The 26,095-nt window shown below is 42.0% G+C and overlaps 1 protein-coding gene across 1 annotated transcript; it reads left to right on the top strand.

The window, feature by feature from the left end:
• Window positions 1-15,778: 15,778 nt before the first annotated feature.
• On the top strand, window positions 15,779-16,669 carry LOC148140438 (putative G protein-coupled receptor 139). Its single transcript, XM_087978945.1, has one exon. The coding sequence runs from the start codon at window positions 15,779-15,781 to the stop codon at window positions 16,667-16,669; it is 891 nt and encodes a 296-aa protein (XP_087835071.1).
• The last annotated feature ends 9,426 nt before the right edge of the window (window positions 16,670-26,095 follow it).

Raw genomic sequence — 26,095 nt, forward strand, 5'->3', positions numbered from 1 at the left:
AGGATCTTGGAACAGAGTGTCAAGATGAAGAGTATGAATACAACAGCAATATAAAGGGCAACAATAATTAATTGGAGATGTTCATAGACTACACACTTGCAATGTTTGTTTGGAAGGATATTAATTAGGAAATGAGAAGTGCATTTAACAATGCAAAAGCAATCCTTTTAGGTGATTATAATGTTATATAACCTGGGAAAAGTTGATGCATACCAATATGATTGACATAACCTTGCTTTATTTCTTTTCTGGATTGCTTGCTGGTTCAGATTTATTGCCTGTCCATAACTGCCCATGAACTGACCAGTTTAATAGACCAATGCAGATTCAGCCATTTTGCTGTTAGTCCAGAGTCACAGGTATGCCAGCTCAGGTTCCTAAAGGATACCAGTGATCCAGATGGGATTTTACAAATAACAGCAAAGATGACAAGGTTGGTATTAGGTTGATATTTATTGAATTGAAATGGTAACATCTGCCATCTTTGGATAAGAATTGCTGATCCCAGAGCATTAATATGGGAGCCAGTGTTACTAGTCTGAGGATTTTACCACCACTCTGCTACTTTCTTCTCCAGAACATGCTGAGATGGATTTTCTGGAGCCGTTTGTTGAGGAATCAATCAAGGAAGGGTTTATTTTCCAATTTTACGCCTCACATTAAACGATGAGAAAGAGTCAACTATTAATCTTGTTGTAAAATGCTATATTTAACAATAATGACTATTCAAGAGTTAAATTAAAAGCTACACTGATGGAAGAGCAAGATCTCGTGCTAACATCATTAACATATGGCTTTGAGCAAGTATGCATTCCTTTAAAGTAAAAAGACACAAGAGGGAAAGTGAGGTCAGTGAAAGAAGCAAAGGAATTTAAATATTACAAAGTAGAATTGAACTGAAAACATTAAATCTATTTCTCTTTCCAACGTTGCAGTTAGGCCTGTTCAATTTCTCCAGCAGTTTCTGTTTCTAGTTAAGTCAAATATTGCATTTGATCAATACATCACAAAGGTGATGAAAACTTGTAATCCTAAAGATTAGGTGCACTTCAGAATTGAGCAAAGAATGCCCAAGGAAGCAAAAAAAAAAAGAGTCAAATATTGATTTAAAAACGCAGGACACATAAAGTTGTGAAACCTTCAACATGTAATAAAAAGTAAATGGTTAGCAGAGACAAAATTGGTTACGGGATTATACATCACAACAAACAGAGAAATGCTAGAATTAAAATAATTACTGTGTGTCTGGCTGCTCAGAAAATGTTACAAGAAATCTCAGAGAAATGACAACTATCAATGAGAATGAAGAACTGAAAGCAATTTAAGAAAAACTCCTGTACAAATCAATGAAGCAGAAGGTTAACAAATCTCTGACATCTGAAATTCTGCATCCCAGTGTTTCAAAAGTGATGTTTAAACAGTTTCTGGACACAGTGCTGATCATCTTGGAAACTTGTTTCTGGAATACAGATTTACAAGATTGCAAATGTGAACCCTTGTTGATAAAAGAATGAAGTGAGAAAACACAGAATGACAAACTTGTTAGCCTGATATGACTGGTAGGGAAAATCCTGGTCGACAATATATTCTGAAAAAAGTATAATTTGACAGATAGAAAATGATGGTCTGATTGGGCTGAGGTCAATGAAATGGAAATAATGTTCAGCAAAGTTTTGGAGCTATCTGAGTCTGTTGCTGGCAGTATAGAGGTGGTGAAGTCAATGCCTTCGTGATACAGTTTCTGCTCTATCATTCCAAAGAAACAGAAAAGGTTTGATGACCTGGGTTCAAATATTGCTACAGCCGATGAGAGAATTTAAAGATCTGAAATTAGGAGTCGACTGATGACATTGAATCCTTTGCCAATAGTGAGAAGATGCTGTGTGATTCACTAATGGCCTTTAGGGAAGTACCTGACTGGTTTACCTGTCTCTGGCCTACATGCAATTCCAGATGGGGTTGATGCATAAGTGTCCTCTGGGCAATTAGGGATGGAGAATAAATGCTGGCCTAGACAGTCACACTCATATCCTGAGAATGAATGAATTTAAAAAAAGTCATTGACATGTCCTCTGATTTTAAAAAGGCACTTGATATAGTTGCGCAGATAAGGTAATTAAACTAAATTGAAGCACTTGGTTGAAGGAGGTGGATTGAGGAATGGTCAGCAGAAACAACACAGACAGGAGAAATGCATGGGACATTCTCAGGTTAGCAGGCCCTGACTGGTTGAGCACCACAAGTAATATTACTTGAGCCTGAGCTGTTCATAATCTCTGCATCACAATTTGGGAACAGACCTAATATTTACAGTTGTGTGGATCACAGAATACGAGGTGGGGATGTGTGCTGTCAGGATAATCAAGAGGCTGCAAAAGGAATTCCACAGACTGAATGAATAGCTAACAATATCCCAAGGGAATGTCATTTCAGTTCGTGTGAGGTTGTCCACTTTGTTAGCAATGATCGAGGTGTGGATTATTTATAAAAAGGCCAAAGATTACAAAAGTATGATGTCTAAAGGGCAATAGGTGCTCTTGTTTGTAAGTCACTGAAAACTAGCATGCAGGCGCCACAAACAATTTGGAAGGCAAATGGTTTGTTGGACTTTAACATAAGATGATGGACGTGAAGAAATAAGGAAGTTGTGCATCAGTAATGTAGAACATTGGCGAGACCACTTGGAATACTTTGTACCATTTTGGAACTCTCAACAAAGGAGGAATAACATATCTTCCCAAAGAGGGTCGCAGGTTGATCCCCCAGACCGTTATCTGGAATATTGCAAACTCCTGTGTGGAAGTTTTGCAAAAACCAGGATTGTATCCTCTACAATAGGCGAAAGTGAGTACTGCAAATGTCAGAGATGAGAGTCTCGATTGGAGTGGTGCTGGTAAAGAGTTAAGAGTGCTCACAAGGGATAGAGTTTCAGAGTAAGGGAAAGCCATTTAGGACCGACAATAATCGAGCAAGTTCTGAAGCTCTTTCACTTGAAACTGTAGCTTAATGGGACACAGATAGTGGTCTGTTCAGAGCATCTCGCCTTGTTTTAACAAGGAAACAAAATGGAATTTTGGAATTTGCTGGTAAAGGAATAAAACACAAACAAATACACACATGCAGCTATGTGTAATCTCTATAAGATAGATCGCAAAAACTTAGTAAGTCCCCTTGGGCAGCATTTGCCAAACCTGTGATCTCCACTAGCTAAAAGTTCCAGGACAGCATATACATGGGAATACCATCAGTGCAAGTTTCTTTTCAAAGCACAAGCCTTCCTGACCTGGAAATGTACTGCTATTCCTTCAATGTCACTTCGTCAAGAATTTCGTTTGTCTCAGCCTATTCTTCAAAATTGGTCTGGTCGCTGCTTCCTTCAGTGATTCTGAAAACCATCCCGCACTTTTGGACAGTGAAAGGTCATCAATTGCCTCTGTTTTCAGCAGAACATCTCTAAGTCGATTTCTTCCACATCTCGAACCATCAAACATTGTTACAGTACATTCTGCGCAAATCCTTTATCATTCTAACTGCCTCTATCAGCACACAATGAAAATGACCTCATTGCTTCCGTTTCTGGTTCGAAGTTACATGGATTTTTTTTTAACCTGGCATTATCTGAATGCATGTCTTCGGCACCCTCAGAATTAAACCTAACCTGCCAATGTGGCTCTGAAGTCCATAGAAAACTCTACGGTTGTGGTCTCACTAATGACTGGTTCACTATTAGTCCCACCATTTTTGATATTTGAACCATGATGGTAACATGTGTTATAACACACTTCTGAAACAGAAAGGTCTTGGCACAAATTTTATTGAGCAGAGTCAGGGGCACTACCAGTGCACCACTTGACCCTTATCTTCATATTTACTGCATACCCTGTACATCGCCTCCCCCACCTCACTTCAATTTATTCAAATCCTTTGTGGATTGCACCGAAAATTTCAAGAAAAAAGGACAATGTTCAACGTCAGTCGCTCTATTAAAATTAGCATCTCGTATTTTGTTCAGTGGGGTAAATGGGCATCACTGGCTAGGTTGGCATTAAGAATTTTTTTTCCCAAAAGGACATTAATTCTTCGATGACAATTGACACTCACTCTTGCCGGGCAGTGAGAGAATTCAACAGCAGCATCAGGGGAATTGGAAGAAACATGTTTGAGATGTTGGTGAGGCACCGATGAGCTGGCCAGGCCGGTGAATTGAGATAACCAGTGACTGTGCGGCAGCCCCACTGTACATTGTTCAGAGCGTGAGTGGGCTCATAGCGAAAAGGCAAGGGAATGTTGACCATAATGTTACGAGCGCTCACAATGGACATGACTACGCTGGCTATTCTTTCAGTGCAACATCTCGCCTTCAACTTGTTGCAGCAAATTGCTACAAAACGGTCAAAGGTGAAGGCCATGGTAAACCAGATGGTGAGCTGAAGGCTCAGACGTTGCAGGAGAGCACTGAGTCGGCACGCAGGAGTGTAGTTCAGCAGCGAGCTCAGTAAATTATACCTGAAGATCTGGCTCACAATCACATTGAAGACAAGGACCATCAGATCTCCTGTTGCCATGGCAGTCATGTAGTGAATGATTCCTTTGGAAAGGCCACACTTCCCTTGGGAAAGAATCAACACTGTCATCAGGTTTGCTGAAAAAATAGAATCCCAATTATCACATGTATCAAAATGCCGATCAGAAATGGGCAAAGACAAGGCCTGGAATTACAGAAGGAGGGTTCTGCAAAATTGTGGGCTGCTTCCTGGTGGTGCTAGACTTGTACATCAATGAACAAAACTGACATCTTAGTGGCAACACATTATCTCTCTCATACAAGTATTCTGAAGGTGATTTCAGGAGTAGAATAGAACTCACTGTCACTTTGCACACCTTGGCCTGCCTATTCCAAGCAAATAAATATTGCTGCTTTAGAAGCTTGGAGAAGGTTCATTTACCTTATTCCAGGGATTAAAATATGTTGCTGTGAAGAAAGGTTATGCTTCATCCATGTAAGTTATTAAGCAGACAGGATAAGGTGGATCAGTGGAAATATACTCCTCTTCATGGGACACTTGGGGTACAGTTTAGTAATAAGTAATTCCCCTTATCAAATAGAGATAAGGACATTTCTATTCTCTTAGAGGGTGTTTCGTATTTGGAATGCTCTTCCTCTGAAGGTAGTGGGACTGTGTCGGAAGGACTGAGTTGGATTGTTTTGATCACACAAGGCATTCAAAGGCTATGGAATGAAGGCAGAAGTCTGGATCTTATTCTCATCAATAGTACTCCTCCTGAAATTTGGAAAGGTGTCAAAGGGCCACATTACCTATTTCTGTGCGGAACTCATAGGTATCTGTATTCCTCTCCTTTGGCTAACTTTCGTCAAAGAAGTCGTATTTCTGAGGTGTCTTATATGTATGGCACTACCATCAAGAATATCTCTATGTCAGGCCTGAAAAGTACATGTGGACTCTGCCCCCACACGTCTCTCTATGGCAAGGGGTTCCAAACATTCACAATCTTCTCGCGAGAAGAAAATTCTCCTCATCTACGAATTAAGTTGACACTCCTTTATGCTGAGACTGTCCTCTCTGGGACATTTCAAAATTGAACAGGCAAGGAAAATGTCGCAACATCTTTCAAGCACTTCCCACAAATTTCAAGGATTTTCATGATGAAATTGAACATTTCTATTCGAAATGTTTGTTGTCCTAATTTCTGGTGAAGCCAAAGCACACTCCGATGAGAGGAAAGCATTCTCTCACCATTCACCCTGTCAATTGCCTTAGAAATCCGATATGTCTCAATGAGATCAACTTTAATTCTTCTAATTCCAGTGAGTAGACTTCCACACTAAGATTTACCTGTGTATTAACTTTATATGCTTCATTCTGAAGTAAAACCAAGATGCTTTGAATTCCCGCTTTCTGCAACTCTTCTCCGTTAAAATAAAATTGTGTCCTTTGTTCTCCCTTCCAAAATGAACAACTTCACTTTGATCTACGTTATACTCCAGTTTCTGACACTTTCCCCACTTACTTAACTGATCAACATCTTTCTGTAAACTGCTTGTATTCTTCTCTTAATCTGCCTTTTTCACTTATGTTTGGTATCGCCTGCAAATTTGGCCATAGAACATTCACTTCCTTCCTGCACATACTTAATATATTTGTATAATTACTACCCCTGAAGAACCCGACGAATCCTTTACCCCATTCATTGTTTCCTTTCCATCAGCCATTTCCCTATCCATACTATTATGCTGCCTTCAATACAGTACAATGTTATCTTATAACTTAACCGTTTGTGAGGTACATCATTGAGTGCTGTTTCATTGTCCAAATCCAACGCATCTCCTGTTTCCACTCCATCCAATCTGGTTGAGACATCCTCAGAAATTTCAAGCAATGCATTCGACACGAGTTCCCTTTCATGAAGCTGTGCTGACTCTGCTTGATAAAATATTTGTTTTACAAATGTGCTGTTATCCCAACCTTATTAATTCATTCCAATATTTTTTCAACCATACATATGTTTATTCACTTTATGCCTCCCTCACTTTTTCAACACGAGTGTCACGTTGTCAGTTTTCTAAATCTCTGGCATTTCTGGACACGCCAAGATGTTTTTGCGAATTACAGGCAACGTTGAGGTTTACAAAATCATGTTGGGTATAGACAGAGTGGATAGAGACAAGCTTTTTCCCAGGGTGAAGGATTCACTAACGAGAGGTCACGCTTTCAAGGTGAGAGGTGGAACGTTTAAGAAGGATACATGCGGTACGTGCTTCACACAGAGGGTGGTGGGCATTTGAAACGTGTTGCCAGCAGAGGTGGCAGAGGCAGGCACGGTAGATTCATTTACGATGCGTCTGGACAAATGCATGAGGTTGTGGGGAGCAGAGAGATACAGATGCTCAGAAATGGACTGACAGATTTAAACAGGCTTGGAGAGCTTGGAGGGCCTGGGGGTTGTAAATTGCCTTTGTTCTTTGCCTCTACTATCTCTGTAGCTAACTCTTTTAGGTTGCTGGGATGCAAGTCGTCAATGTCAGAAACCTTTTTTGCCTTGAGCCCCATTAGTTTTTCGAATACTCCTCTCCCAGTGATGATGAAATGACATGATTGCTCTACCATATCCTTGAGCATTCATGAGATGTTCGTAATATCCTCCACCGTAAAGATTGATGCAAAACGTTGATTTAAATCATTTACCATTTGTTGTTTTCTTTATTTAAGTGAAACACGGTTGTTTCAAACCCTCAGTCATCTGGGACTGGACTGATCAACTGAGGCTGAAACCAAAGGTAATGAAGAGATGGCAAACTCAGCAATAAGCAGGAGTTCCATTTGGGGGACACTGGAGAAAATTGCAGACACCCAAATCAAATCAGAACACACAAGAAAAAGGTCGTAGCGGCTTCGAATCACTTACCAGGAATTCCAAAGACGGCAAGAATGGGAAAGAGAATTTCAAGTGGAAGCGCCTGTGGTCCCATTTTTTGGTGAAAGCAGAAACAATCAAAATGAGGCAACGCATTTAAATACACTCAATTTATACACAAGTCTCCATCCTCAGGGAGAGTGTGAACAGATATCATTAAACACACAGATTCGAACACAGACAGTAATTAAGGCGAGGAGCCTGGGGCTGGTAGTGCGGGCATCTCCTGTTCTCCCATTTAGGGCTCCACATCCCTGCATCATTTCTCCATTTACCACTCTTGCATAGATCCTCTTTTCGTTCTCAACTCTCCTATTAAATATTATCCTGCACCAATTCTCTAATTTACTGGCACTGGCATAAGTTATTGAGACCCCGTATCAATTCTCTCATTTAGTTGTTCCCTGATACAATGCATATACTTTTTTCCTTTAGTGGTGAGCTGAACAGAATCTCCAATTTAAAGATGGTTCCAACATTTCTCCTTTGCATTGATTCTGTGCTCCCATCCTCCCACGCTCTGATCCAATTCTTTAATATATTATCAAACCCAGCAATTTTCGAATGTGAACAATGTTCAAAATCTCCCATTTACTGATGCCCAATAATTCTCCCATTTATTCATACTCCTATTCTTCCATTTACTGATGCCTAGAACAATTCTGCAACTTGGGAGTGCCCTACTCTAATTCTCCCATTTACTGGTGGTATGTCCCAACTCTCCAGTTTAGTTCCACTGTGCGCCAGTTTTTCCAATTCGTATTTCCCTGCAGCAATTCTCCCATTTAGTGGTCCAGTGCCAGAATTCTCTAATTTTAGCGTCACCTATATCAAATTTGCAAATAATGGAACCTACAAATCCTTCCTTTTTTGGTGAATTGTACCAACTCTCCCATTTAGTTATTCCCTGTCACACATTTTCTGTATAATGGTGCCCTGCACAAATTGCCTCATTTAGTGGTGCCCTGCATCGAATCTCCACTTTACTGATACTTTGCAACATTTCTCCGACTCACGGAATCCATGCATGTGTTCTCCCATTTACATGAGCTGTTATTACCACCCTGAACCAATTCTCTTATTTACTGACACCATGTGCCAATTCTCCAATTCACTGTTGCTCTACACCAATTCCCTCATTTCCTGATGTCCTGAACAAGTTCTCCACTCAGTGTTGTCCTATACCAAATATTAGTGATGCCCCAGCCCAATTGTCCCATTTAGCGGTGCCCTAGTCTAATTCTCCCATTCAGTATCAACCTACCCCAATTCTCCTATTTAGCGCCACACTGCACGAATTCTCCCAATTCATCCTACTCTGCATCAATTCTCCCATTTAGGGCGAGACAGCAACAATTGTCCCATTTCTCCCATTTAGTGCGATAACACCCGACTTCACCCACTTCGTGCTACGCCACCCCAATTCTCCCATTTATAGCTACATGTTCGAAGTCTCCCATTTCGTGCCACATTGCTCCAATTCTCCCATTTTGCATGACACTGCCCCAATTATTCCATTTAGTGCTTCATTGCATCAAGTATCAGTATTCAATATTGTTTTACCCATATTCTCTCTTTTACTCGGATACACATCTTCAACACAATGGTGCCCTGCTCAATGTTTTTTTTTCATTCAGTGGTGCGCTACGTGGAGTAAAGTGGTGCTTCTTTGCAAGATTTCTCCATCTCACCGAATCCATGCCTGTGTTCTCCAATTTATCTGTGCTCTTATTACCACCCTGCACCAATTTTCTCATTGACTGATGCCATGCACTAATTCTCCAAATCCCTGTTGCCCAACACCAATTCCCCAATTTCCTGATGTCCTGAACAAGTTCTTGACTCAGTGTTGCCCTACATCATATATTAGTGATGCCCCAGCCCAATTGCTTCATTTCGGTGTGGCCTCCTCTCATTCTCCCATTCATGATTGACATTCCCCAATTCTCCCATTTAGTGCTACACTGCACCCATTCTCCCATTTTATCCTAATCTACATCAATTCTCGCAGTTAGTGTCAGAATTTTCTCATTTTAATGTTACATATATGAAATTCCCAATAATAATCCTGCACAAATTCCACCTTTTGAGGTGAACTGTACCAGCTCTTCCATTTGGGTATTCCCTGACACACATTTTCCACGTAATGGTGCCCTGCTGAAATTGTTTTCATTTGGTGGTGCCCTGTATTGAGTCTCCACTTTACTGCATATTGGAAAATTGGAGAACTGGTACATGGCATCAGTAAATGAGAAAAATTGGTGCAAGGTGGTAATAACAGCACAGATAAATGGTAGAACACAGGCATAGTATCCGTATGTCGGAGAAATGTTGCAAATGAGCATTCCATGTAGGGCACCATTAAATGAAAAAGAAACGTTGAGCAGAGCATCATTTTGTTGAGGATGTATACCAGAGTAAAAGAGAACATATCAGCAAGACAATACTTAATACTGACGGTTGTTGCAATTTCGCACTAAATAGGGAGATTGACGCAGTGTCTCACGAAAAGGGATAACTGGGGCAGTATTACCCAAATGGGAGAATTGGTGCATTACAGCACAAAATGGGAGAATTGGGGCAGTGTCACACTAAATGGGAGACTTCGGTCGTGGAGCCTAAGAGGCGCACAAAATTGGAGAATTAGAACAGTGTCACTCTAAATGGGAAAATTGGAGCAATGTCGCACTAAATAGAGGATGTGTGGCAGTGTAGCAATAACTGGGAGAAATGGTGCAGTTTAGCTCTAAATGGGAGAATTTGGGCATTGTGGCACTAAATGGGAGAATTGAGGCAGTCCAGCCCTAAATTGCAGCATTGGTGCAGAATAGGGTGGATGGGGAGAATGACTGCAATGTAGCACTAAACAGGAAAATTGGGTAAGGTAAATACTGAATGGGAGAATTGGAGTAGCGCACCCCTAAATGAGACAATGGGCTGGGCCATTACTAGCATTTAGTGCAGGGCAACACTGAGTGGAGAACTTGTTCAGGACATCAGGAAACGGTGAAATTGATGTTGAGAAAAAGTGAATTGGAGAATTGGTCCATGGCATCAGTAAATAAGAGAATTGGTGCAGGGTAGTAATAAGAACACACGCAAATGGGAGAACTCACGCATGGAATCTGTAAGACGGAGACATTTTGCAAAGGAGCAGTAAAGTCGAGATTCGATGCAGGGCACCACGAAATGAAAACAAATTGAGTAGGAACAATTATGTGGAAAGTGTGTGTCATGGAATAAGTAAATGGGACAGTTGATACAGTTCACCACAAAAGGTGGGATTTGTGTAGGATCAGTTTTCGGAATTCGATATAGGTGACACCAAAATTAGAGAATTCTGACACTAAATGCATGAATTGGGGCAAAGTAGAACTCAAAGGGATAATTGGGTCATGTAGCATTAAATGGGAGAATTGGCTCAGAATAGGTTGAAATGGGAGAATGGATGCAGTGCAGCACTAAATGGGAGAATTGAGGAAGGTCATTACTGAATGCGAGATTTAGAGTAGGGCATCCCTAAACGGGACAATTGCGCTCGGGCATCACTAATATTTGGTGTAGTGCAACACTGTGTGGAGAACGTGTTCATGACATCAGGAAATGGGTTAGTTGGTGTTGGACAACAGGGAATTGGAGAATTAGTGCATGGCATCAGTAAATAAGAGAATTCTTGCAGAGTGACAATACCAGCACACGTAAATGGGAGAATACAGTCTGAGAATCCGGAAGCCGGAGGAATGTTTGAAAGTTGCACTATTTTACTCTACGTAGGGCACCACAAAATGGTAAAATAAACCATTGAGCTGGGCACCATTGTGTTGAAGATGTGTATCAGAGTAAAGGACAGAATTTGTGCAAGACAATACTCAATACTGAGATTCGGTTCAATGTAGCAACTGAATGGGAGAACTGGGACAGTGTCCCGCGAAATGGCAGGATTAAGACAGTGTCTCGCTAAGTGGGAAAATTGTGGCAGTGTAGCACTAAATGGGAAAGTTGGGGCAGTGTTGCACTGAATGGGAGAGTTGGGGAAATGTAGCACTGAATGGGAGAGTTGGGGCAGAGTTGCACTGAATGCAAGAATTGGGGCAGTGTTGCACTGAATGGGAGAGTTAGGGAAATGTTGCACTGAATGGGAGAGTTGGGGCAGTGTTGCACTGAATGGGAGAGTTGGGGCAGTGTTGCGTGAAATGGGAGAATTGAACAATGTAGCAATCTACTCAGCATTCGGCGCCCAACAACTAGCGACATGATCCTCCACGGCACTAAACTACGTCGAGTAGAATTCTAGACATTTCTTGGAGGACGAAGGCACCAATTCTCACCTTGCGGTATCTCCCAAACAAACCAAGTTTCATCAGCACAGTGTTTTCCAAAATAATGGACTGCTGGTGGAAACCCCTGAGAGCTGTTCAAGAGAATATAACTGGTGTGGTTCAGCCTGAATCACCTTTCTCTGACCTTACAGTGGCATACCTTTTCAAGTGTAGACTGGTCATTATTACCAACTCCTGGAAATTAGTGGACCTTGTCTCACTCACAATATTTCTCTTCGTGTCCTCTTCCTCCCGTCTTTCCTGAAGCCACCAGGTTACTCCTTTCGTCGTTATTGGATCACTCCAGCGTGCCATCCAATATCCAATGTTTTTTGTCTATCATTTCAGGTGTTCTTCATTTGAAAAATAAAGACAATCAGCTCCTTTTGAAATAAAGAATCAAAGCCTTCTTTCTTGTGAATATCTTTGTGAAGAATTGAGGTAGAACAACAAATCCGTATCAATTATGGTTTTAATACCCATTTCCTTTCCAGATGCGCTGATTTCTGAGCATTCCTTGGACATTTCAACACTACGATTGGTATCCCACTGAAAGTTCAAAAATGAGATGTTCTGTTCCTAGCATCATTTCAATGGATAGATGTTAGTTTCTTCACATCATTTTAAGATCAGGAGCTTTATGACTTTTGCATTCTCCCATTTGCTCCAGAAAGGTCCTTCCAACCCAAGGTATTCTATCCCTCCAATCTCCTTCTGAGTTCCCCTCATGACCAAGTCCAAATATCAGACATCATTGGCTTCCGCCAAAACTCCAGAATCTTGGGTCTTTGAGACTTGACTTGACACTTGACAAAATCGACATATGGCGGATGTTTCCTCACATGGGGAAATCTGGGTGGAGAGGTAACTGCTTTCTGTTTTGTAGTAGAAAATTTAAAACAGAGATCAGGAGCAATTTCTTCCTGCAATGGTCGTGATTCTATGGAATGTGTGTTGGATGCTGGAACATTGAGTGAATTTAAGAATGATGTTGGCAGATTGTTATTAAGTAATAGATGAAATGATTATGGTTTTCTTAGTCCCTAAGGCGAAATGCAAAATCCGGTGATATGTTGACGTGAATATATTTTATCAGTAGTTGATTCTGAACTGCAGAACTGCAGTGGCTCCTTCCAGAAATGTATTGAACACAGGAAAAAAAAACATTGAGTGAACACAGGAATGTTTAAAGCATTATTTTTCTTCTGGTGAGATATTGTGGGGAACGAAATGCATTTTTGGGACTTTAAAACTTGCATAAAAATAATTTATTTGCCTGAGAGAACAATATTCCAATAGAAACTTCGTTTTAAATCGATTTTGTTGCTGACAATGTGAGTTTAGATCTCCTAGTCTAAACAGACTTAAGTAAAATGTGTTTTATATGTAAACCATTGTAATGTGTATCTGTATATTGTATATGCTATCACGGCTGTCGATGAATACCACAGAAATCACGTTTAAAACAATCTTTCTGTTCGAAAATGAAAATGGCTGTAAAAAACGTTTTTTTTTCATTTTTCACAGAATGCAATAACTAAAAAGAGAAAGACTATGGTGAGACTAGAAATGTGTAACTGAGGGCTCACGTCGCACATTTGTAGGATCACTCTGGATGGGTTAGAAGGCTTGGATTCAACTCTGACTTTGTCCAGAGCCGTGACGTAGCACAGGTTGACTTAAAAGTCTAAAACTTGGTGATTTGCATCCTCCTCTTGGACTAACCACCTCTCCGTGCCTGGTAAAAGTTGAGCTGAAGCATTCAGGTCTTGAATGACCTCCTGAGAATTAAGAGCTGTGGAGCCTGAGAGAACTGGTCCTGATCCTCGGGGGATAATACAGCTCACTGAAAATGCTGCTCAGTTAAGCGAGATGTTAATTTGTTCGTTAGAAATAGCATGTTTAATGAGATCTGTTTACTGTTTCACTGGAGGATTGGCTTGTGTATAAATTGAGTGTGTTTCAGTGCATTAACTCATTTGGACTTTGTCTGCTCACACCTGAAAATGCGAGTGCAGGCGCTTCTAATAGAAATTCTCTTTCCTGTTCTTGCAATTTTTGGAATTCCAGGTAAGCGATTAGAAGCCGCTGTGACATTTTGCTTACCTCTTCTGTTTTAAATTGAATCTTTGCAATTTGATATATACTCCGAATTGAACACTTGCTTCCTGCTGAGTTTTCCTTTCTTTTAATTACCATTGATTTCGGTTTGAGTCCAGTTTGTCCTGTCCGAGCTGATTGAATTGGAAACAACTATATTTGAAGTAACGAAATTAAACGGTAGAGGAGTTAAACGTTTATTTTCCATCAGTCTTGAGGTTGGATGAAACTTTGAAGATCCCAAAATTACGAGGAATGAGGTAGAGGGAGTAAGTCAGAAGACCATCATTAAAAGAGGAGTAATTCACGAATTGATATGGTTTATGGCAAATAACGTTCCTGCCTCTGATGATTTGCAACCTTGCATTCTGAAATAGGTAGGTGCAGAAATAATGTCTGCATTATTATTGTGGAGAAGGTGCACAGGCATGAAAAAACTGTCAATGCATCACTCCTATTCAAAAGGAAGGATAGCAAAATGCGGGTAGCTAGATCAATTGAAAAAGCATTGTAATCTGGTAATTGCGATGGGATAGCAGAACATTTAGAAAATCTTAATGTCACCAAGTGGAATTTTGCAGACGATAGCAAACTGTATGGAAAGGCACATTTTGAGAGGGATACAAACGTTTTTTTTTCAGACAGATACTGATAGATAAAGTAAATGGGCAAAATCCTGCAAATGGTGTATAATGTGGGAAGATGTCAAGTTGTTCATTTGAAAAGGGAGAAAAAGCAAGTTGTGGAAGCAGGTACACAAAGGGAAATGGGGCCTTCGGACATACAAAAACAGAAAATTAGCAAACAGGAACACGTTGTGATAAGGAAGGCGTGTGGAATTCTGGCCTCATATTTCAAGAGGGTTGGAGTACAACAGTAGGGACATCTTATTGCAAGTTCCATGCAGCTCTGAGAATAGATTTGGAACACTGTGAGCAATTTCGTCCAGTAACAAAGGAAATACATTTTCATCTGGCACAATTCATACGAGGACAATTAGGATGATCATAGGGATGGAACGACTGTCTTATGGTCATAAATTCAACAGTTTTGGAGTCTACTGTCTGGAGTTTAGAAGAATGAACAGTGATCCAATTGAGACATATCAGATTCTTAAGGACCTTGACAGGGTAAATGCTAAGACAATGTTCCCCTCATGGGAGAGTGCTTTGGCTGTTTCTGCTTAAGCAGAAAATGGGATCATTAACAATTGGAACAGAAATTCTCGATCTCATCCTTGTAATCATTCAAATTAGTCATCAATGGCTGACAGTTATTCTGCCTGGAAACCATAGCCTTCCACTCCTTTGTGTATCCAAATCTGTCTAGCTCAATCTTATACGCCAACATCCCATTACCTTCAAGGGAACAGAATTGCACTCTCCAACCACTCTCTCGGAGAATAATACATTTCTTACGTTTGTTTGAAAAAGGAAACAATTTATTCTGATACCGTGTCCCCTCGGCTTAATCACTGTAGTCGAAAGTAAATATCTCTTTTTGTGTTCCACTTTGTCTAGTCCCCGCAAGATCTTATATGTTTCAATGAAATCACCTTATATTCTTCCAGACTCGAATGTAGATGGGCATAACCTCACTTCAGCCAACAAGACCTTAATCGCAGGAATGTGGCAAATGGTCCTTCTCTGAGTGACTTCTAAAATAATGCTATTTGTTTCCTTGAAATCAGGAGAGCAAACGGTGCAAAGTGATGACCAATTGAATATACCAGTCCTGAAATTACCCTTTGATTATTTCCATGACACAGACAATGTATTGCTAATGAGATTTCACTGTTTTCCATTGAAGTTCAAGTCGAGCATTGCCAGCAGCACATCAGTCTTGTCTAACCCAAGACCTCATCGCTGCACATCTCTGGGTGTTTGGATACATCTCACGATTTGATTTTCCTTACAGCGAACCTGATGACAGTGTTGATTCTTTCCCAAGGGAAGTGCGGCCTTTCCAAAGGAATCACTCACTACATGATTGCCATGGCAACAGGAGATATGATGGTCCTTGTCTTCAACGTGATCGTGAGCCAGATCTTCAAGTATCATTTCCCGGATTCCCTGCTGAACTACACCTCCGCCTGCCGACTCAGTGCCTTCCTGCAAGGGTTCAGCATCCAACTCTCCATCTGGTTTACCATCGCCTTCACCTTTGACCGCTTTGTAGCAATTTGCTGCAACAAATTGAAGGGGATGTATTGCACTGAAAGAATGGCTAACGTGGTTATATTCATCGTGAGTTCTCTTAACGTCATGGTCAACATTCCCTTGCCTTTTCGCTATGAGCCCACCCATGTTCTGAACAATGTACAGTGGGGCTGCCGCACCGTCACCAGTTACCTCACTTCACCGGCCTGGGCAGCTCACCGGTGGCTCTCCAACATCTCAAACATGTTTCTTCCTATTCCCCTGCTCCTGCTGTTGAACACTCTCACCGCTGGCCATATCCTAGCAGCCAGCAGAGTTCGCCGGGCTCTGACGGACAGCAGCTGTGGTGCTGGGGAGATGGGCAGAGACCCCGAGCTGAAGAGCAGGAGGACCTCCATCATTCTGCTCTTCACTATCTCTGGCTGCTTCATGGTGCTGTCAGGCCCCATCACTGTCATCCATATCTGCGTCAGCTTTACCCACATTACGTCTCTCCAAGTTTCAAACTCACTCTATGTGTCAATCAGGGCAGCGTTCCTGCTGATGTGCACCAGCTCCTGCACAAATACTTGTATTTATGCACTGACCCAGAGGAGATTCAGAGAGGAGGTGAAGAACTTGCTGAAATCTCCTTATGCTCTATTTAGAAAGTTATGAAAATAATTTGTATTGATGGGAGGAGTTGGTGGTTTAATGGGCTGCACGGTGGCACAGTGGTTAGCACTGCTGCCTCACAGCGCCAGAGACCCGGGTTCAATTCCCGCCTCAGGCGACTGACTGTGTGGAGTTTGCACGTTCTCCCCGTGTCTGCGTGGGTTTCGTCCGGGTGCACCGGTTTCCTCCCACAGTCCAAAAATGTGCAGGTTAGGTGAATTGGCCAAGTTAAATTGCCCGTATTGTTAGATGAAGGGGTAAATGTCAGGGAATGGGTCTGGGTGGGTTGCGCTGCGGCGGGTCGGTGTGGACTTGTTGGGCCGACGGGCCTGTTTCCACACTGTAAGTAATCTAATCTAATCTAATAACCTCACTGGGCAAGCATTCTAAAACCTAATCTCATATCCTGGGGACATAGGTTGAAATTCCACCGTGGCAAATAGAACATAGAACATAGAACAATACAGCACAGAACAGGCCCTTCGGCCCACGATGTTGTGCCGAACATTTGTCCTACCTTAAGCACCCATCCATATACCTATCCAATTGCCGCTTAAAGGTCACCAAAGATTCTGACTCTACCACTCCCATAGGCAGCGCATTCCATGCCCCCACCACTCTCTGGGTAAAGAACCCACCCCTGACATCTCCCCTATACCTTCCATCCTTCACCTTAAATTTATGTCCCCTTGTAACACTCTGTTGCACCCGGGGAAAAAGTTTCTGACTGTCTACTCTATCTATTCCTCTGATCATCTTATAAACCTCTATCAAGTCACCCCTCATCCTTCTCCGTTCCAACGAGAAAAGGCCTAGCACTCTCAACCTATCCTCGTTCGACCTATTCTCCATTCCAGGCAATATCCTGGTAAATCTTCTCTGCACCCTCTCCAAAGCTTCCACATCTTTCCTAAAGTGAGGCGACCAGAACTGCACACAGTACTCCAAATGTGGCCTAACCAAAGTCCTATCCAGTTGCAACATCACTTCATGACTCTTGAATTCAATCCCTCTGCTAATGAACGCGAATACACCATAGGCTTTCTTACAAGCTCTGTCCACCTGAGTGGCAACTTTTAAAGATCTATGAACATAGACCCCAAGATCCCTCTGTTCCTCCACCTCAGTAAGAACCCTACCGTTATCCCGATATTCTGCATTCTTATTTGTCTTTCCAAAATGGACAACCTCACACTTGGCAGGGTTGAACTCCATCTGTCACTCCTCAGCCCAGCTCTGCATCATATCTAAGTCTCTTTGCAGCCGACAACAGACCTCCTCACTATCCACAACTCCACCAATCTTCGTTGAATTTTCTATGCAAATAGCGCGAGCACAATGTTGATTATGTCGCCATTCATGATTAACATGCGGGAAAATTAATTGTCTTCAAAAATTGATTGTCTTTTCGGCGAGAACCTCTGACGGCTTTTAAGCATCTCCATCGTATATGTGATGTCCGATCCACAGCCATGTCGATCTCAGAGCATTAGGATTGAGTCTTAGCTGCCCTTTGGGAAAATGCCAACCTTGGCAGGGATGCCCACATTCTCGAATGAACAAAATAAAATACGTCATTATTAATCAAGTGACTGATATTTTACTGTGTCTTTCGTGATGATACTGCTGCCTTAACAGGGTTCTGTTGTCCTTGTATCTTTTATTCAAACGGGATTGTGAAAGGCAGAGGTTCTGATGACTCTCTCTAACATCTCTCCCGTAAGAACCTGTAGTTTGAATGAAACGTTTCTTTCCAAGGGCTGTTTTTATGGGGTTGTTGCAGAAAATTGGAACAGCTCCTTTGTTAAGTTGTGGGGTTTGTCGTGATGGCTCGGTTGTCCAATTATATTTCAATTTGTATTTCATTCAGTGGTGTGTAAATAAATTGTTTTACTTGAAGCCAAGTGGTTTGACCAGGTGCATCAAAGCTGGAATATGTACCTTACATCTGCCTAAAACAACTGGAAGAGTTAGAGTATGGGCGACCTTCGTGAAATGTTTTGGGAGGTTCTAACCTGGTATTCTACACTTTTCACTCTGAATTGATATAAACAGTTAGAATGCTGAAGGGTTGGACCAAGTGGATAGAAACAATGGTTAGTAAGTCCAGAGGACTGGAGATCGATGTAGAGAGGAGATGGAAAGACTACTGGATGAATACACAACAACATTGTGACCCGGATCCATCAAAACTACAGATGGCTTTTTCATGGGTACTGACGACAGCAGCGTCCAGGCCAATATTGAACAACGGCCTTAATCTGTGACAAGGAGACTTCTTGACATAGTGACAGTGAAGTATTGGCAATATATTTCCAAGTCACGATGATGTGTGGTTTGAATGGGGACCAGCGGAGGTAGCGTTCCATTGTGTATGCTGTCCTGTCCATGTAAATGGTAGACACCACAAGCTGGGAAGATGCTATGCCAGGAGCCTGGATAAGTTGTTGAATTGCATCTTATGTAGGGTACACATTGCTGCATATGTGCGTTGGCACACGGATCGGATGTTAAAGGCATTAGATGGTGCATCAATACTGTGCGTGTCTTGCTACATATGAGCATATAGTGGAAGAGGGGGTCTACTTTGGATAGATGTGAGCTAATACATTTATGTGACACAGACCAAGGTAGGAATTGCAGGGTTAATGGTTGGGAACAGGTGAGTGTTGTCAAGCAGAGTTACCTCGGGAGGCAGGTGCATAGTTCCTTCAAAGTTGCACATTGGTAGACGGGTGATTAAGGAGACGTTTCGAACGCTTGCTTTCATTGGTTAGAAATTGAGTATAAAATTGGGACATCTTGTTGCGGCAGAGCAGATCATTATTACAGCTACATTTGGCGTACTGAATACAATTCGGTTAGTCCTGCAATAGGTACGATGTTATTGAACTGGAATTGGCGTAGTAAACAATTGTAAAGATATTACTGAGATTGGAGGGAAAGACGATTAGCAGCAGCTGTATATGTCGTGACACTTCTTAATCTTTGGACCATAGGGATGATCTCATAGAGGTTTATAAAATCATGGCTGGGCATAGATAAAGTGAATAGCCAAGGTCTTTTCCCCAGGATATGGAATTTTAAAACATAAGGGCATAGATATTAGGATGAAAGGGGAAACATTTTAATGGGACCTGAGGGGTATATTTTTCACACATAGGGTGGTGTTCATATAGAACGAACAGTCAGAGGAATTGGAGAGCTGAGTACAATGACACCATTTTGCAAGACATTTGGACAGATGTGGATACACAGATGTTTCAGCGTAATTCGAACAATTTGTTTTCATGGCCAAATGCACAGCAGATGAAGATGACAGATGGATAAATGTGACTGTAACCACTTCAATAACAAAAACAGGAAGGCAGAATATTACCTGAATGACAATACATTGGGAGGTTAGGAGGTGCAACAATTCATGGGTGCGCATGTACACCAATCTCTGAAAGTAAGCATGCAGGTGAAGAAGGTAATGAAGAAAGCAAATAAATGCTGTCTGGATAGCAAAAGCATTTGAGAAATGGAGAAGGGGAATCTTGTTGTGATTATTTCGGGTTTTGGTGGGACCACATCTGGGATATTAAGTGCAGATTTCGGTCCAACTTGCCTAAATTTAAGAATGCGGGCAGCGCTTCTCTAAATTGGAGAATCATTGCAAGTAACTACTAAATGGAAGAATTGGGCACGGGATAATCGACATATGATAAGATGGAACAGGGCATCAGATAATGGGGGAATTGGTGCAGTGTAGCAATAAATGGGAGAATTGTAGCAGGACAATACAGGTTGGCGAATTTGAGTAGGGCATACTTAAATTGGGCAAGGTCAACAGTCAATATGAGGGCAACACTGAGTGGAGAATTGTTCAGGACAAGAGTAGTTGGGGGAAATGGTGGTGAGGAACACTTAGTTGAAGAATCAGTCCGGGGCAACAGTTAATGAGAACCCTAGTGCATGGTGCTGATAACTTGGAGAATTGGTGTAAATGGGAGAACACGGGCAGTGAATCACTAAGTAGGAAAATGTTGTAAAGGATTAGCGGTAGAAATTCAATACGGTGCACCATGAAATGGGAGAGTTCCTGCAGTCCACCACTAAAAGCAGGACATGTGTAGGATTGGTAATTTGGATATTTGATGCGGGAATCACCAACATTAGCGCATTCTGGCAGTTGTCCACTAAATTGGCGAATCATTGCAAGGAAGTACAGAATGGAATAATTGCGCAAGGACTTATCTAAATACGAGAATTTCGAACAGGGCATTAGATAATGGGAGAATATGTGCAGTTTAGATCTAAATGTGAAGATTTGGGGCAGTGTGGCACAAATTAGTGCAGGACAATACAGGATACAGAATTAGAGTAGGGCACCCCTAAAAGTGGCGAGGCCATCAGTCAAATTAAAAATTGGTGTAGGGCAACACTGAGTGGAGAACTTGTTCAGGACATCAGTAATTGGCGCAAATGGTGGTAAGAAACACTGAACTGAAGAATTGGTGCGGGGCATCAGTAAATGACAAACTTGGTGCAGAGTGCCGATAACTTCAAGAAATGGCGCAAATGGGAGAACACGGGCAGTGAAATAGTAAACAGGAAAATGTCACAAAGGATTAGTGGTGGAAATTCAATACAGTGTACCAATAAATGGAAGATTTGTTACAGTTCACTACTAAAGGCAGGATATGTACAGGATCGGTAATTCTGGAAATTTGATGCAGGGATTTCCAAGATTAGAGAATTGACACAGAAATACTGAATGGAAAAACTGGTGCGCAGTGGAACTATATTAGAGAACTGAGGCATGGCACGAGTAAATGGGAAACTTGGAGTAGGGCACTGCTAAATGGTCGAGTCGGTCTCGAGCGCTAGTAAATGGAAGAATTAGTACAGGGGCATGAGGAAATTGGAAAATTAGTAGGAATCAATAAATGGGAGATTCGGTGTGCAGTGCCATTACATTAGAACATTGGTGGGAGAGCAAATATTTTAGAGACTTGGAGCAGAGCATGTCTAAATTGGGCAATACTGGCAGGGATCAACAAAATGAAGAAATGTTGCAAGCATCAGTAAATTGGAGACTCAGTTCCGTGCACCACTGGAATTTGAAACAGAGCATCAGATAATGGGAGAATTGGTGCAGTGTAGCAGTAAATGGGAGAATTGGGGCTGTGGAGCACGAAATGGGAGAATTTGGCAAAGGCTTAACTAAATATGAGAATTTGGAATGGGGCATCAGATAATGGGAGAATTGATGCAGTACAGCACTAAATGAGATAATTGTGGCACGACTATTCTAGATGGACGAATTAGGGAGGGCACCCCTAAATTAGGCGAGCGAACCGGTCAATGTGACGGTTGGCAATACTGAATGGAAAACCTTATCAGGACGTCCATAATTCAAGAACTACTATAAAGGTACGAGTTAATCAATAATTGTGAGATTTGGTGCACCGTGCCATTATATTGGTGGGAGTGCCAACATATTACAGAATTGGAGCAGTGCATTTCTAAATTGGGGATAGTGCCAGGGAACCAGGAAAAAGAAGAAATGTTGCAAACATCAGAGAATTGGAGATTCAGTTCAGTGCACCACTAAATGAAAACTATTCAGCAGGGCACCAGCACTTGGAAGAAATGTCTCTGGAAACAACTAAATGGAAGGAAATTCAGGGCATCAATAATTGGAGAATTCATGCAGGTGCCATTAAACTCTTAGTGGGAGAAGTGGGGCAAGATAATAGTCAAAGGGAGAATTGTTCCATTTCCAGGATTTGTGCAGGATTGTCAAATGGGAGAATTGGTGCAGTGGAGACCTGAATAGAGCCACAGAGGTGTACAGTGCAGAAACACAAACTTTGGTCCAACTTACCTAAATTTAAGAATGCTGGCAACGCTTCACTAAATTGGAGAATCATTGCAAGTAACTACTAAATGGAAGAATTGGGCAAGGGATGATCTAAATATGAGAATTTGGGACAGAGCATCAAATAATGGGGAAAATTGTGTCGTTTATATCTAAATGCGTGATTTGGGGCAGTTGTAGCACGACATGGGAGAATTGGAGCAGGACAATGCAGAATGTCTGACTTAGCGTAGGACACGCCTTAATTTGGCGAGGGCATCAATCAAATAAAGATTGGTGTAGGGCAACAGTGAGTGGAGAACGTGTTCAGGAGATCAGTAATTGGGTGAAATGGTTGTAAGGAACACTGAAATGAAGAATTGATGCGGGGCATCAGTAAATGATAAACCTTGTGCAGTTGCTGATAACTTCGAGAATTGCTGCACATGGGAGAACCCGGGAGTAGATCAGTAAATAGGACAAATGTTGCAAAGGATTAGTGGTGGAGATTCAATACAGTGCACCAGGAAATGGGAGATTCCCTGCAGTTCACCACTAAAGCGGGATATGTGTAGGATGGATAATTTGGAGATTTGAAGAAAGGATTGCCAAGAGAAGAGAATTGAAGAAATGGTGTAAGCATCAGTAAATCGGAGACTCAGTTCCGTGCACCACTGGAATTTGAAACAGAGCATCAGATAATAGGAAAATTGGTTCAGTGTAGCATCAAATGGGAGAATTGGGGCAGTGCAGCTCGAAATGGGAGAACTGGGCAAAGGCTGAACTAAATATGAGAATTTGGAACAGCACGTCAGATAATGGGAGAATTGGTACAGTTTCGCACTAAATTAGAGTATTGGAGCAGGACAGTGCTGGATGGGAGAATGAGAGTAGTGCACTCCTAAATTGGGCGAGCGAATCAGTCAATATGCTGATTCACTTGGGCAAATGTGAGTGGAAGATTTGTTCAGAACATCAGTAATGGAAGAATTTGTATAGAGGGTCTGAGTGAATGGGAAATTTAGTGGGTATCAATAAATGGGTGATTCGGTCCACAGTGTCATTACACATTATAAAATATGTGGGTGTTACAAACTATTAGGGAAATTGAGCAGAGCATTTCTAAATTGGAGTGTGTGTGGGGGCAGAGGCTGGGAATCAGTGAAAAGAAGAAATATTGCAAGCATCATTAAATTAGAGATTCGGTTCAGTGCACCATTAAATGAAAATAATTCAGAAGGGCACCAGTGCTTGGCAGAAGTGTATCAGGCTGGAAATGTGTTGCTGGAAAAGCGCAGCAGGTCAGGCAGCATCCAGGGAACAGGAGAATCGACGTTTCGGGCATAAGCCCTTCTTCAGGAATGGGGAATGTTTGTCCAGCAGGCTAAGATAAAAGGTAGGGAGGAGGGAATTGGGGGAGGGGCGTCGGAAATGTGATAGGTGGAAAGAGGTCAAGGTGAGGGTGATAGGTCAGACTGGGGTGGGGGCGGAGAGGTCGGGAAGAAGATCTAAGGTTAGGAAGGCGGTGCTGAATTTGATGGATTTGACTGAGACAGGGTGGGGGGAGGAAAAATGAGGAAACTGGTGAAATCCGAGTTCATCCCTTGTGGTTGGAGGGTTCCTAGCCGGAAGATGAGGCGTTCTTCCTCCAACCGTCGTTTTGTTGTGGTCTGACGATGGAAGAGTCCAAAGACCTGCATATCCTTGGTGGAGTGGGAGGGGGAATTGAAATGTTGAGCTACAGGGTGGTTGGGTTGCTTGGTCCGGGTGTCCCAGAGGTGTTCTCTGAAACGCTCCGCAAGTAGCCGGCCTGTCTCCCCAATATAGAGGAGGCCACATCGGTTGCAGAGGATGCAATAGATGATATGTGTGGAGGTGCAGGTGAATCTGTGGCGGATATGGAAGTTTCCTTTGGGGCCTTGGAGGGAAGTGAGGGGGGAGGTGTGGGCGCAAGTCTTGCACCTCCTGCGGTTGCAGGGGAAGGTGCCGGGAGTGGAGGTTGGGTTGGTATCCAGCTAAATGGAAGGAAATGGTGCAGGGCATCGCTAATTGGAGAATTTATGCAGGTACCATAAAGTGGGAGAACTGGGGCAGGATTCAGCTCACTAATAAATAAATAAAAAATGTATCAGTGAACAACTAAATTAGATAATTGAAATAGGGCTTCAATAATTGGGAATTGGTGCCAGTGCCAGTAAATTAGAGAGTTGGTCCACAACGTTAGGGAGCTGGAGCAGTATAATACTTTATAGGTGAGTTGACGACGAAAAAAAAATGTTTGCGCAGGATGAAATGGCAGAATGCGTGCAGTGTAGGACTTAATGGGAGATTTGGGGCAGTGTCACACTAAGTGGGAGAATTGGGGTTGTGTAGAGCTAAATGGGAGAATTGGGACAGTGTGGATCAGAATGGCAGAATAGTTGCAGTTCAGCTGTAAATGGGAGAATCTAGGGAGAGTATCACTTAATTGGATAAATTGAACAGTGTAGCACTGAATGGGAGAATTGGGACAGAATCGCATTAAATGGGAGAATTGGGGCAGTGTCGCACAAATTCACTAAATTGGGATAATCTGTTGGGTTTTCAGGGATGTTGTTATTCTGTATTCTGTTCTCTTTGTGTTTCATTCGGTAATAAATTCTGCTGTGTTTAAAACTAAGTGGCTTGACCAGCTGTATCCTTTCTGGAATATCTGTGTCACACCTATTTAAAACAACTAGCAAAGTTTGCGTCTGAGCTACTGTCGTGAAATGTTTTGAGTCAGTCTGGCCTAGCCACTGTATTATGATCACTATTTCCCAAAGGATCATCCATTATAAGATTGATAATTCGTATTGTTGCATTATTCAATACTGCAACAGGAAAAAACTTCCCTTGTCACCCTTGTCCCACAAAGTACACTTTTCTGGGTAGGTTTCCACTACCAGATCTGCCCATCTCATTGGCCCTGCTGATATCCTCCTGAGGTTTATGGCCATGCTCCTCAGTCACACCAGGAATTGGAACATCATACTTTGGGCGAATGTGCAGGAGACTAGGGGAGGTTCAGTCAGCAATCAGTACAGAGTCAAATCTCTAACTTCAGAATTCTGTGCAATCGATTGGACAAAATATTGATTCATCAATATTCAGCAGCTTCAGCATTTTCATCACTACCTGCTCACCACAGTGAGGTGAAAACTGGAGATGTTCCTTGCCAATTAGCCATGCTCAGTCCCTTTCACAATTGCACGGAATCTGAAACATACATAGAGTCATAGAGATTAATACAATCTTTGGACCAACATGTCCATGCTGATCGAGTTTCATAAACTGAACTCGTCCCACGGGCATGCATTTGGCCCATGTCCCTCGAAACATTTCGTATTCACGTACCTGTCCAAACATCTCTCAAATGGTTGTAATTGTACTCACCTCTTCCACTTTCTTGAACAGCTCGATCTCTCTGCACACCTCCCTCAGATCCCTTTTAAGTGATTCCCCCCTCTCATCTTAAACCTGAAACCTTTAAATTTGGACTCCCATATCTGGGAAGAAGAACTTGGCTGTTCACTTTATCTACGCGCTTCATGATTTTATAAACC

This window comes from Chiloscyllium plagiosum, unplaced genomic scaffold, assembly GCF_037043375.1.
Source record: "Chiloscyllium plagiosum isolate Xiang-an unplaced genomic scaffold, Cpla_swu_hap1 HiC_scaffold_35, whole genome shotgun sequence".
Lineage (NCBI taxonomy): Eukaryota > Metazoa > Chordata > Chondrichthyes > Orectolobiformes > Hemiscylliidae > Chiloscyllium > Chiloscyllium plagiosum.